Here is a 13,288-nt window from a genome sequence, read left to right as displayed (position 1 = left end):
TAGGTCTCAATCAATAAAAAGAAAAACAAAAAGTCTTAGCCCACACTAAAATGATAGATAGAAAAGGTGGGAGAGGGGCTGAGGGACGGCAAAGCTATAAAAACAAAAACTAGATCAATGCAAAATTACTAACAGGATGTTATGTGAATTGTGAACTAATGCTACGACTTGAAGGGATAAGATTGATTAGAATTCTCTAGTAAGACAGAATAACAACTTGTTCCAAAAATAAAGGGTGATAACTTTTTAGAAAAGAATTCGAACTATCATTTTCTCTTATTAATTAGTTGAAAATAATAATAAGTGAACGAAGCGGTGAAGGTGAGAAAAAATTCTATTAACTTTTTTCTGTTGTAAAATAATAGTAAAGAGAAGAACAAAGAAAATTAAATTCTCAAGAATATAATTGGAGAAAAACCTCATATTTATGGAAGAAGAACACCTTATTTCCCAAGAAAAAAATACTAACTTCTAGGAAAAGAATTCAAATTACTACATAATTTCTTTAACGAACAACCAGAAAACTTATTATCTGTAACATCTTCTTCTTTATTTTCTTTAATAAAATATTTTTGTTTCGTGAAGCTTAAAATTGTTAGCACACAATATAAAAATTGAGTCACAGCCAAAAAATGTGGTACAGTAGATGAGATAGCCCTTACTTTAGCCAGATATTTCGAGTTCGAGCTTTAGATATGAAAAAATCTATAGTAGGGAGCGCTTTCCTAAATGGGTTCTTACGCGATACAAAAATATAGTCGAGTTACAATATGGATGATTCAGTTTTTATTTGTTCGGTTGTGCCAAATCATTTCTTTTTTGAACATTCAAAACTTAAATTAAAAAAAATCCCTTAACCAATATTAATTCGGGTGTAATGTTTTCTTTTTAAATCACTACACGCGAGTAAATATTTTTTTAGCCCTATATATAGAATTATAGAACCAAAGCTAATAGAATTCCACTACTTTTTCTCTCTCTACCGTCTGCTTTATTTCTCTCGTTTAACAATCCTAGGGTTTGCGTTTTTGTTTGTTCTGTTCAATCGACTATGTCTACTTCAAAGATGATTGTGTTGAAGAGTTCCGACGGCGAAACTTTCGAGGTGGAAGAGGCGGTGGCGTTGGAATCACAGACCATAAAGCACATGATCGAAGACGATTGTGCTGATACCAGTATCCCTCTCCCTAATGTTACAAGCAAGATCTTGGCTAAGGTTATTGAGTACTGTAAGCGCCACGTCGATGCTGTTGCTAAGACTGATGATAAAGCCTCTGAGGATGATTTGAAAAGCTTTGATGCTGACTTTGTCAAAGTTGATCAGGCTACTCTCTTTGATCTTATCTTGGTATAAAAAATTTAACTTTTTTTTTTGTAATGATTGTGTTTGCTATAAATTGTTTTTCTTGCTTTTGTTGTCTTTGACTTATTAGTTGAAGTACTTTATTTGCCTGATTTTATGTTCAGCGGTTTTCCGCTGTTATATGTTTATGTGCTGCTTTATAATTTCTGCTTCTATTGGTTGTGTCTTGGGTTATTGCTGTTATTTGATGGGCTAATTATTGCTCCCTATGTCCCAATTTTTTGGAAAGATTTCGGATCTTGAGCATGAAATTTCTCAATTTTGACCACAAATTTGGGCATAGAATCTTAATTTGTTTGAAACTTCACCAAAAGTTCTAAGTCATACAATAACTAATAGTTATTAAAGTATTTAAAAGGCATATGATAACTCGTTTGGCTCTCAAAATTCAAAATGCATCAAACAAATTGGAATGGACGGAGTATGAAATAGTTGTGGAGGAACTTGGTCATTTTGATGTTAAACATTGACTCAACTACATGTGTTGAACAGAATCTACAATTAATCAATTGTTTTGGCATTGTAAAGCTGTACATAAAGTACAGGGGTAATCATAGGTCTCCCACAAAGTTTAGGCACGTTCTTATTCGTGTATTATCCTTTCTGTTCTGTACGTGTTATTTCCATTGTTCAGTATTCAGGGCATTTTGAACCCCATTTGGTGGCTGATTGGATATCATGTTGTCTAGTTTTAATCTAGTACTCTCATATTTTATACTTCCCAAACTTTTTGACACAGTCATTTCTCTTTACCACTTTCATAATTATTAAAATCCAAATCCAAACTATTCAAATTTTAAAGTTTGATGTGATGTTTACACTGTCAGACTAGCTTTTTAACAATTAGTTCATATATTCTTCCACTGTCACTAACACTTCCTTATTTGATATGTAAGTTAAATTAAATTCTCAAACAATGAGATAGAAGAGCTGCATATGAACTGGTCTGGATCCCTAATTCGTCTAAGTTGGTCGTTTGAATCCTTTGTTTTATTTTTCTTGTTTCTTTTGACCGGTGCAAGGACCTTCTACATTATCTACCTAGCATTTGTTCTTTATGTTTGGTAACCTTTCCTTGAGGTTTAATAAGCATTGCCGTTGTAACTTTCAGGCTGCTAACTATTTGAACATCAAGAGTCTGCTTGATCTCACTTGTCAGACTGTGGCGGACATGATCAAGGGGAAAACTCCGGAGGAGATCCGCAAGACCTTCAACATCAAGAATGACTTCACACCTGAGGAAGAGGAGGAAGTTAGGAGGGAGAATGCCTGGGCCTTTGAGTGAATCTGATGTCTATTAAGTTTCCGTATTCTGGTGATAGATTTGAATATATTAGTAGATGCTATTAAGAATCTCGTATATTAGTAATAGATATGTCGTGCTGTTTGTTTGGTACTTTTTAACATCGTTGTTCAACCAAGACAGTTAACCTCTTTTTGCTATATATATTTACTTGGTTTATCTTTAGAGTATTAGATAGTTTCAAAATTGAAATGCTTTTGAATCGTGTTAAATCTGTTACATCTTTGTTGGTATATTGCTGGTTGTTTGTTCTTAGTGTTATCGTTTTAAGTGGTCCTTTGAATTGGTGGATTATTATCTCGGAAACAGGCGGTGTTTGGTCCTTAAGTGGTAAAATATGCTTGAGGATGGTTTGGTTTATCCAAGATTCTTTTGAGCTTGAATTTTGATGGTGCAATTGTTGTATGCATTTAAGAGATTGATCTCAAAATCATACTTCTTTAATTTAGTGGGGTTGGATATGACTTATAGAATAGATCCTTGATCAAAAAATAGCTATGAGACGATTGATTGAACCTGTTGTTGTTGGGTGCTTGTTTTTATGACATTATAGTTAATTGTTTACTTGGGAGATATTATACTTTATTAGTTGGATGATTTGGAGATAAAAGTAGCATGCTTGATGAATGTTATCATTGGTAGCAGAAGTTAAGGAGGACAGGATTGGTTATACAATTCTTCGATCTTTAAGGTTACCACAATAAAGTGTTTGATGACATGATTATTTGGAGTGGCAAACACCCAGCATGTAGTTTAAGGTTCAAAGTGATTGTTCTTTTGCAGGTATAAGATTTAGAAGTGATGCAACCTCTGTTCTTCCTGTGAAAATTATTGAGCAAACAAACTCCTTATGGGAAAATAAGGAGAGTTGGTAAATCTGTGTCTATCAACTGTGTTTTGATTTGACCAGATTAAGAGCCAACTTTTTGAATTGAGTAGTTTGAAAAACAACCTAAAACCAATTGTGTTTGCTTTTGGAAGTTTGGGATCATCAAATATTCTTGGATTACATGCGAAGAGGACTGATTTGGTCGACGGGCTTTAGAGTTCATGTTCAGCGTTATTATTCCATTTCACAAAAGCACAAACAAACTACCCTCCGGCAGGGGAAAGGTCTGCGTACAAACTACCCTCATTAGTGAGATTTTACTGGGTTGTTGTTATTCACAAAAGCGCAAACAAACGTGAAAGGAGCAACTATGATGTTCAGCATTATTATTCTATTTCACTTTTCCCCGGCCAATTTGACTCATTCTATGGAGCAATCTATGACTAGATTGAGGTGTTAACACAAATAAAATAAAGATTTGAAACCACATGGCCTCTATAACTTATCAATTAGCTTATCAAAAAATGAAAAGGTATATTGAATCTCCCATCCCATCAGTCTAAACTTTAGGTGGATACGTGAACACCACCATTAAAAGAAAAATCTTGAATAGTTAATCAAGTTACAAGATAAGCACTAATCTTGTTTTAAATTATATTTTGATGCAAAATGAAACAGACAAGTAACAAACTTTTTTTATTTCATTTTTTAATTCAAGACCGATCCATTCTACAGAGAAGCTAAGAAAATAATCCTACAAAGATATGACATTACCGATGTTGTATTAATCTCTTATGAGAATGCCCATATATAAGAGTAAAAGAACATTTGTAATATTTGGAGTATAAAAGAAAGAACAAAATAATAACCTTTTAAACTCACTCTTTCTGCATTGTTTTTGATATACTTTATTTTTTTTAACAGAAAGCGAAAGGTGGTTGTTTAAAAGCTACAAAGAAAACCCGGGAAATTGGATAACCGATTGAGTAGTGAATGGTCCAAGTGTGATAACAGGTCGTTACTACTCCCCTATATGCTTTTATTCTCCTTCTCATTCTTCCCCTTTATCTTCACAGCTCCTTCACTCTGTTGTTGTGTATTTGCTATCTCAACAATGGCGGAAGATCATCCATTGTTGGGGAATCGCGCCATGGAAATAGAACAAACGGAGAGTGGAGGCGAAGCAGTAGCAGCAACAAAGAAGAAGAAAGCTAAACCTGCTCGTGTTGCTTCCCTCGATGTATTTCGTGGCCTCTGCGTTTTGGTAAAAGCTTTTCATTGCCTTTTTCTCACTGAATTTAGAAAAAATAGTTATAACTTGAACCATGTTCTGTCTAAAAGTTTACGTGAGATGGTCAAGCAAAGCATGCAACAGGTCATCTAACGTCTTTCTCACTTTGATACTTTCTTCTGCATGTTTATCTTTCTGTTTTGAAAAATTTTAATCTTAAAAGTTCGAGTGCATTTTTGTGAAAGTGCTATTCTTGATGTATTTTGGGTTTTCGGAAGTATCGAAGCATTGAAGGGGAGCCTTGGCGTAAGTAGTAAATTTGCTGCTATGTGACCAGGAGATCACGGGTTCAACTGTGGAAACAGCCTCTTGCAAATATGCAAGGCAAGGCTGTGTACAATAGAGCTTTGTGGTCCGGCCCTTTCCCGACCCCGCACATAGCGGGAGCTTAGTGCACCGGGCTGCCCTTGGAAGTATCGAGGCATTAAATGTTACGCTTCGTCCCCCCCCCCCCGCTTGTGTAGTTGTGTTTGTGTTTTAGTTTACATTTATAGTGTTTATTTTTCCTTCAAAATTTTCATTTCCTTTTACTCCAATTGAATGTTGATACAAAAAGAGAAGTATTGAAAAGAAATCTTGATAATGCAAATATAGAGGCAGTGATTGAGCGGAATCTATGTTTATTTTTTAATGACCATAATCCTTGCTCAAGAGGTTCTTTGTTCTACTTTTAGGTACTGTTTTGCTGATACTGTAATCTCTATCCTTTATTAGGGTTAACTTTCACTAAATAATCAACTTTTTTGACTTTAATTTGTTCACTGATTCAGCTTATGATGCTTGTGGACTATGGTGGCTCTATTTTCCCAAGTATTGCTCATTCCCCGTGGAATGGTGTACGCTTGGCAGATTTTGTGATGCCATTCTTCCTTTTTATTTCTGGAATTTCCCTTGCAATAGCATATAAGGTATCTACTCTCAGATTTCATATTAGACATACCTATAATCTAGTTGTTCTACTTTAGGCTTAATGCGTAGTTTTCTTTATTAAAATAAAAGGCTTATAATGCATAGCCGTTGGACTTGATAAGTGATGTACCATTTTATGTATAGTCAACCATCTGAGGCTAACTATATTATGCATATCACTAGTTGAATTCCACTATTCGCAGTTAGTAAATCTTTCCTATTTCCAAATTTGCAGAAAGTTTTAGACAGAGAAGGAGCCACTTTGAAAGCTGTGTTTAGGATGTTGAAACTTTTCCTCCTCGGTGTTTTTCTTCAAGGTAATCTTACTAGCTTGTATCAACTGCACTGGATATAGTTTTCCACTTGTGATCTCAACTTGTTTAAAACTTTCTGCAACTACAGTCTTGTAATGCGTTTTGATATGGATCTTGTACATCCTAAATATTACTATAGCGAATAAATGTGTTATTTTGGGGCACAACAAGGTCGAAACTCTGCATTTACAAGTGAAAGGAGCTCAATAACGGAAGAGTTTGTGTATTGCATTAAGCAATTGCCTATAACAAAAAGCTTTCAGAATCAACAGCAAACAGCATGAGCAAGAGAGGGCTGGAATAAACTAGACTATTATTAATGAAGAACGTCAGTAGACACATTTTTAGATCGCATGAGAATCTAAAAATGCTACTAGGGACTTGACTATTAGAATCGGTACAGTTTGGTGTTTTACCGGATAAGCGATGCTCCATAAGTAGACATTGTTTAGCAAACAGAGGCCTTAGAAAGTAAAGACACCACCAGAAGAAAAACAATTTTTAGTAGCAGGTAGACTATCAAGTAACTTAGTTTCCAATTATACATTTGTTCTAATATTCTAATTGCTGGATCCTTCATTTTTCTTTCAGTCTGGTGGCATCTTCTTGTTTTCTTCTTGATGAGTTGTCTGTAGGCTTCTGCCTTCGTTATCTCTATCCTCATTTTTCTGCATTAATGCATTTGACTTATCATCAATTCATGGTTATTTTTATTTCAGGAGGTTACTTGCACGGGATAACGGGGTTGACCTATGGTGTAGACATTGAAAAAATGCGATGGCTGGGAATTCTGCAGGTACTCTTGTTTGCGTTTTACTTGTTATTTATCCATCAGATTACTAGAAAGCTACAACTACCTGGCGTTGCCATTTACATACTAGTCGTAACTTGGTATGTGAGATTTTGTAGAGATTGGTCTTATCATGTTTGAAAACTCTGTAATCTCTGGCCGACAGGCTACAGGCAGTAGAAATGTAGAATAGGTTAGAAGGAACAAGCTATGCATGCAAGCAGTAACTTATATTTGTTATCATAGATACTAATCCTTTTTTGGTTATACAGAGAATAGCTGTTGGATATATCATAGCAGCTTTGTGCGAGATATGGCTTCCACGTCGAAGGATAAAAAGAAGTATTTTCAGTAATTACATTTGGCAGTGGTAAGATGACTTTGCCTAATATGATAATAGAGATTTTTGATTGGAAACCTAACATCAGTTGTTATAATATTTTTCAACACAGAGAACTTCTTGATCGCGCACTTTTTGTGTGTGTGTATGTGTTCTGAAGGTACTATTAGATCTACTTAAAACTGGAGTCCAGATTACTGTCAAATCTTCTCAATGCATTTCAATTCGTTTTGATGAATGGTTTGCGGTGATATAAACTGACAGCTTTCACTATTTCATGTGTATACTGTAAGCGGTTTGATTCATTTTCTCAGTGGAAGCATAATATCATAACGTTATGCTTTCTGAGAAGTTCATTGAACATGTGGAATGTCGCAAGTCCTCCACCTAATTATTTGCATTAGGCCTTATTAGCTACTAATAGTTTGATAACATACAAGAAGAAATTTTGGAAGTTTTAAGAGTTACAACTATTGCAGTCCAACTGCAGTCATATTGACAAATAATTATCCACTACCCCGACAAAAGTCGTTCTCATATTTTTAAATACTCACACTCTCCTGATAAACAAACCCAAAGTGAAAAGGTGGAATAACTAGTCGCTACTAAGTCAAATGACATCAGGTTTGAATTATTGGAAGGTGAATAGATTTTGTTCTATGAAATTGGTCAAATTTATAGGATGGACCAAAAAGAGGAATAGATATTATGTATGCTTGTGTAATTGCTTTGTGTTTAGTTGTTATGTAATGATGTCTTTTAAAACCTCTGTTTATAGGTGTGTTGCATTTTATCTGTGTGCTGTACATACTTGGTTGTTATATGGTTTGTATGTACCTGATTGGGAATTTACTGTGTCACGGACAACAGACCTCAGCATCTACAAGGTTAGCGTTTGTTTTCTTTTCGTTTGCTCCTTATCTTTGCTGCATTCTGAAGACAAGGTCAAGTTTCAAACAACATGGCAAAATTCGACAGAAGCTTAAGGATGAGAGCGAACTGTCATAACTACATTGTTTGTTATTGGCACTAAGCATGTAATAACTCCCGTAATTATCCTGTAGAAGTATTGTAACATGTGTTTGTTTTCATTCAATAAAATAGTATACCATTGGCAGGTAAAATGTTCTGTTAGAGGTGATCTTGGACCTGCATGTAATTCTGCTGGAATGATTGATCGATTTATTCTTGGAATAGATCACCTATACACAAAGCCTGTATATAGAAATCTAAAGGTAACTGTATACTTTGCTTAACTTCTCAAACTAGCCGGTCTATAACTCACAGCTTTTCCCTCCGAACTTATATTGATTCACAGGAATGCAAGGGATTCAATGATGACAGAATTCCGCAGAGTTTCCCTTCGTGGTGCCATGCCCCTTTTGAACCAGAAGGCATATTAGGGTAGCATTTCTGTCCTTAAACATTCTCCTGTGATCCTACCTTTGCTAATAGAGGCATTCTTACAAGTGCACATCTTTGCCCGTGACACCTCTTTTTTCCATCTATAATCTCTTTACAGTTCCGTAACAGCTGCCGTTGCCTGCATTATTGGACTCCAATATGGCCATATTCTCGTTCAATTTCAGGTGACCTATGCGGTATCGTTAGTTGTCTTATTGATGCATTGTGAACGTAGAAGAAGTCCTTTTGAAAAAAGTCAGGGAAATGCCTTTAAGGTCTGCGACAATTGAATAACACTTTTCTTTTGGTTTTGCTTCCATTAGTATGCTCCTTGCTGATGTAGTTTCTACTACTTGACAAACTTTTCCCAATATTAGTTTGACATATTTTAAAAGAACTGCTACAAGAATAATGGTTTCACTATCATATTGTAAGTATGTATTTCTTTAGTGGTAGTAGAATTTTAGCATTAAAAAGTAAGCCATATCAAATAGCAGTATATATTCTGAACGAAGAGAACTATTAATGTTCATTGATGCATATTCACATGCGCAGAATTATATTGCCCGTTAAGTTACTCTATTCATTGTATGATCAATTGATGTCTTTCTGTTAACTGTGTTCAGGATCATAAAGAAAGGCTATACAACTGGTCCATCCTCTCATTTCCACTTCTGTTTCTTGGTTTCTTCCTTGCTGTGACAGGTATATCTATCTATTCTTTTTCAAGTACTAAGTCAAATCCCTTTCGTTCACACGGACAAACTATAACACCTTGGTTGCTATTTATGATAAATAATCTCTAACTTTTCTTTTTGTTTTTCTTTTTCCCTTAAACAAAATTTAGAAAACCATAACATACAAGCCCCTACGTTGAATAATTGTAACTTTTCTTACAAGAAACAAACATTTTTCCAGTTGTCCCATACAAAGTATAGATTCTGATTTCATTCCATGTTTCCAGTTGTGATTCCTATTTCTATGGAACATCAGATTATCAATTTGAGGCGTTAACAAATTGGCTGTAGTCCTTGTGACATGTGAGGTTGGTGTTACTTTTCTTTTCAGGCGTGCCATTCAACAAATCGTTGTACACCATTAGTTATCTGCTGGTAACTTCAGCCGCTGCTGGAATCACATTTTGTTTACTGTATGTACTGGTGAGTTTTGAAACTATAAGTCGTCCTTGCTCGGATAAACAACTTTTTAGTTGCATCACTTGTAGTTTAGCTCTACAAGCGAAAAATGTCAGTACTTTATTTTATTGATCATATATATATTTAACTCAGTTGAGAGTCATACTGATGCTATATGGTTTAGGTCGATATGTATGGTTGGAGGCGCTTGATGTTCGCGTTAGAGTGGATGGGGAAGCATTCTCTTGGTATCTTTATTCTCATAATATCAAATGTAGCTGTCATTTTGATTCAAGGATTCTATTGGAGGGATCCTCACAATAACATAGTAAGGTCCATCTAATTTCAATGAGAATAATGTCTATGGCCTCAAATTTTCAACTTGGAGAGATGAAAATAATCCTTGCCTCTTTTTGCTGCGTTCTCTTGAATAGGTTCGCTGGATTGTCACGCGATGTGTACAAAAATGATATGCCAGCTTCTTGAGTTCCTGCATAGTATAGACTGTAAGGCTGTTACTATAACTACACTTTATTTGCTGCTCTTACCCTGCACAAGGTCGCAACTCGCACAGTGGTGGAGCCACATGCGCTCAAGGGGTTGGAAAATTACACTGTTTAGCTTGGTAATTTTAGAAATAATATGTTTATATACTATATACTAAACGAAGGGATCAGGGCTGCATTGGGACTTGTATGACCCCTCTTGGCCATACTGGCTCTGATGGTAATGCAGCTGCTTCGACCTATCTCCTGATTCCAGTACTCAGAGGCAAATTCAGGATTTAATGTTTATGGGTTCCTGCAAAGACCTCGAGTAAACTGGTTTCACATTGTAACATTTATAGATATTTAGTAAATTTTTCAAACACATTTTACACTGTTTGGACAAAATTTACTGGGTCCATATGAAACCGTAGGTGGGGAGGTGGATCCGCCCCTGCCTGTACTTCTACCTGTGTGTAGATGTTGATTGGAACTCTGCACAAGTCTCTACCTGTGCGTAGACGTTGATTGAAACTCTGCACAAGTTTATAATATTCGACTAAAAGACGCTTAAATTGAGTGACATGGAAAGTAATACTAATTCATATAGCTGATTCCGACTTGCTTGAGATTGAGGTGTGGTCGTTGGTGCTTGTAGTTCATCATTCATTAGAAAATCTTATCTTTTCCGTTTTCTATCAACTCTGTTGTAAAGTTATATTTCTTGGATTTCTCATCATTTTAGTATTTTATAAAGAGTCCATCAATATGAGCTCTTTAAAGTGTAGGTAATTCCAGTTCTAAATAAAAGGAAGAGGCTCACATATTAATTATTCATCGTTCTTTAGAAAAAACTAAGATGCTCGTTTTATCATTGTTTTCTTAGACACAAATACGCAATCATATGATGAGAGGAATCAGAGGCGGATTCAGAATTTAAAACCCTATGAATTCAACTTTTAAAGTTTTTAGCATTGAACTCATTATATATTTTTACAGTTATGGGTTCATATCTACTATTTTTGGAATTTTAATGAATTTTTATACACAATTTTTTACTCCGCGTCGATAGTTATGTATTCAGTTGAACCTACCGGTAGAAGACTACATCCGCCTCTGAGAGGAACTAAAATCGTTTTCATAGATCAAGTCTTCTTGCAAGTTGCAAGCATCACATGTCACAATTATGAAACTCTAATTATCTGAATAATAGATGCCAAGAAATATGATCCTGATACTTTGTACTAACAGCAATTATTATCACCTTTTCTCCAATTACATACAAATGGAAGATTATATAAAAATTCAGTATTGTCTCGACAATTATATATATATATTTATATAATAAATATGCCAAATCCTTAATTGCAGTTTCTGACTCTCTTTTTGGAATACATATCATATATTTCAAGTATCAATCTAACACGTATGAACCTCATTTGATGAAATTGCATATGGTCGAGGTGTTAATGTCTTGTTTTGCCCAAAAAGATTTGGTCGAGGCAGAGAGATATGTTTGTTTGCATGTTCCATTTTCTTAATTCATATGGGCAAGTGGGCAAGAACATGCCCTGTCTTTTCAAGAATCAAAATGCCAGAATATCCCAGATATTCCACATACATAAGACAACATATTTCAAGAAACTATAGAATATAACACTATTTTTAAAAGAAAATCTAGTTCTTTTCATGAAGATGGGTGATGCCATCAAAACTTACACAAATGTCCCAAATAAATCTCAACTTACCAACCTCTAGCCATTTGTCATAGACTTACCAAAACTAGCCAATAAAAATTGAAAAACCAAATAATAGGGTCCTTTCTCCCAAAGAATCACATGCAAAAATCACCTTCCATATTTTTAAGCGTGATTAGCAACATTAGATACAAGACGGAAAGGAAATTTTATGGACGGGGTAGCAAATAAGGTGATGAAATACAAAAATCTCTACAATATTCCAAAAATCTAAACAAAAAGGAACTTTTTTAATGGGTATAATTGAAATTCATTGAAAATATATAGATAAGTCAATATACAAAATTTGAGGAAGATTGGAGGTGATTTGGACTGGTTTTGTATCAAAATTCGTAATTAAATCGAGTTCAAAAAAGTCTTCTGCGACACATGTATCACGTATGTATCTCACTCACAGGTATACATGGATATACATGTGATACACAATTGATACAAATATGATACATATATGATACACAAATGATACACAGTGTGATACACATATCATTTTTTTTTCATGTTCAGCTTTTACTTCGAATTTTCAATTCAAACCACCTCAAAACTTCACCAAATCATCCCAAAACTGAGATTCAAGCTCCTTAAGTTGTGCCCAATCTATTCTAATAACAACCACTCAAAACAAAGCAAAAATTTGATATTTTTTGGCTACAAATAGCTAATTGGCTAATTTGGCTAATATTAGTAATATTTTATCAATTGGCCAATTTTTATAATGAGCTACTTATAAATGGACATAGCTAGCATCCGGTATTCGTACTATATTGGGGGCGATTAATTTGGATTCACGCTGCGTAAGATCCATTAAAGAGAAAAATAAGCATTACTATATTTTTTTTTTACTCGTTCAAATCTGAAAGCTACAGTTAATTGTGAAGGTATCTTATTCATCTTGCCACAATCATGTAATAATAATGTCATTATTGATTTGCCTAACCTAAGTGATAGAGTTATGTGCAGATAATTTTATCCATGGTCATTGAACTTCTGTGTTTGTTACCCAAAAGTTACTTTTTTTTTTTGTTACGTAAAAATCATTCAACTTTGTGTTCATTACACAAAAGTCACTTTTCTTTCTTTTGTTACACAAAAATTATTTTACTTTGCTCTAGTTATCCCAAAAGTCATATTTTTACTTGAAAAGTCTATTATGCCCTTGATATTATATTCATATTTATTTTATTTATAAATAAAATAACTTAATATTATTTATTTATTACTTTTTATAATATATTCGTATATTTAATTTTTTCTTAACTTCAATTTTCAAGATATATTAGTAGCGTTATAAAATAACTTTTTTCTTTTTTTGAATTTAATTGACCAACCAATTACCGACCAACTTTGGTCGGTATGCTCCTTACGACCTT

The 13,288-nt window shown here is 34.4% G+C and overlaps 2 protein-coding genes across 2 annotated transcripts; both read left to right on the top strand.

The window, feature by feature from the left end:
* The first annotated feature begins 936 nt into the window (after positions 1-936).
* LOC109212856 (SKP1-like protein 1A) lies at positions 937-2,836 on the top strand. Its single transcript, XM_019376552.1, has 2 exons — positions 937-1,348; positions 2,475-2,836. The coding sequence occupies exons 1-2, from the start codon at positions 1,052-1,054 to the stop codon at positions 2,646-2,648; spliced, it is 471 nt and encodes a 156-aa protein (XP_019232097.1). The 5' UTR covers positions 937-1,051; the 3' UTR covers positions 2,649-2,836.
* Positions 2,837-4,471: 1,635 nt separating this feature from the next.
* On the top strand, positions 4,472-10,563 carry LOC109212855 (heparan-alpha-glucosaminide N-acetyltransferase-like). The gene is made up of 13 exons (XM_019376551.1): positions 4,472-4,759; positions 5,557-5,694; positions 5,931-6,012; positions 6,729-6,805; positions 7,072-7,169; positions 7,918-8,026; positions 8,258-8,374; positions 8,458-8,543; positions 8,662-8,728; positions 9,170-9,248; positions 9,612-9,703; positions 9,864-10,007; positions 10,114-10,563. Exons 1-13 carry the CDS (start codon positions 4,529-4,531, stop codon positions 10,147-10,149), a joined length of 1,356 nt encoding a protein of 451 aa, XP_019232096.1. The 5' UTR covers positions 4,472-4,528; the 3' UTR covers positions 10,150-10,563.
* The last annotated feature ends 2,725 nt before the right edge of the window (positions 10,564-13,288 follow it).

Source organism: Nicotiana attenuata, unplaced genomic scaffold (genome assembly GCF_001879085.1).
Source record: "Nicotiana attenuata strain UT unplaced genomic scaffold, NIATTr2, whole genome shotgun sequence".
Lineage (NCBI taxonomy): Eukaryota > Viridiplantae > Streptophyta > Magnoliopsida > Solanales > Solanaceae > Nicotiana > Nicotiana attenuata.
This window is presented reverse-complemented; position numbering and strand designations above follow the sequence as displayed.

Excerpts from the sequence above, each read along its gene's own strand:
- LOC109212856 (XM_019376552.1), top strand. The coding sequence starts at position 1,052 with ATGTCTACTTCAAAGATGATTGTGTTGAAGAGTTCCGACGGCGAAACT. Across the intron at positions 1,349-2,474 it reads CTCTCTTTGATCTTATCTTG|GCTGCTAACTATTTGAACAT; the intron begins GTATAAAAAATT and ends TGTAACTTTCAG.
- LOC109212855 (XM_019376551.1), top strand. The coding sequence starts at position 4,529 with ATGCTTTTATTCTCCTTCTCATTCTTCCCCTTTATCTTCACAGCTCCT. Across the intron at positions 5,695-5,930 it reads CCCTTGCAATAGCATATAAG|AAAGTTTTAGACAGAGAAGG; the intron begins GTATCTACTCTC and ends CCAAATTTGCAG. Across the intron at positions 8,027-8,257 it reads CAGACCTCAGCATCTACAAG|GTAAAATGTTCTGTTAGAGG; the intron begins GTTAGCGTTTGT and ends TACCATTGGCAG.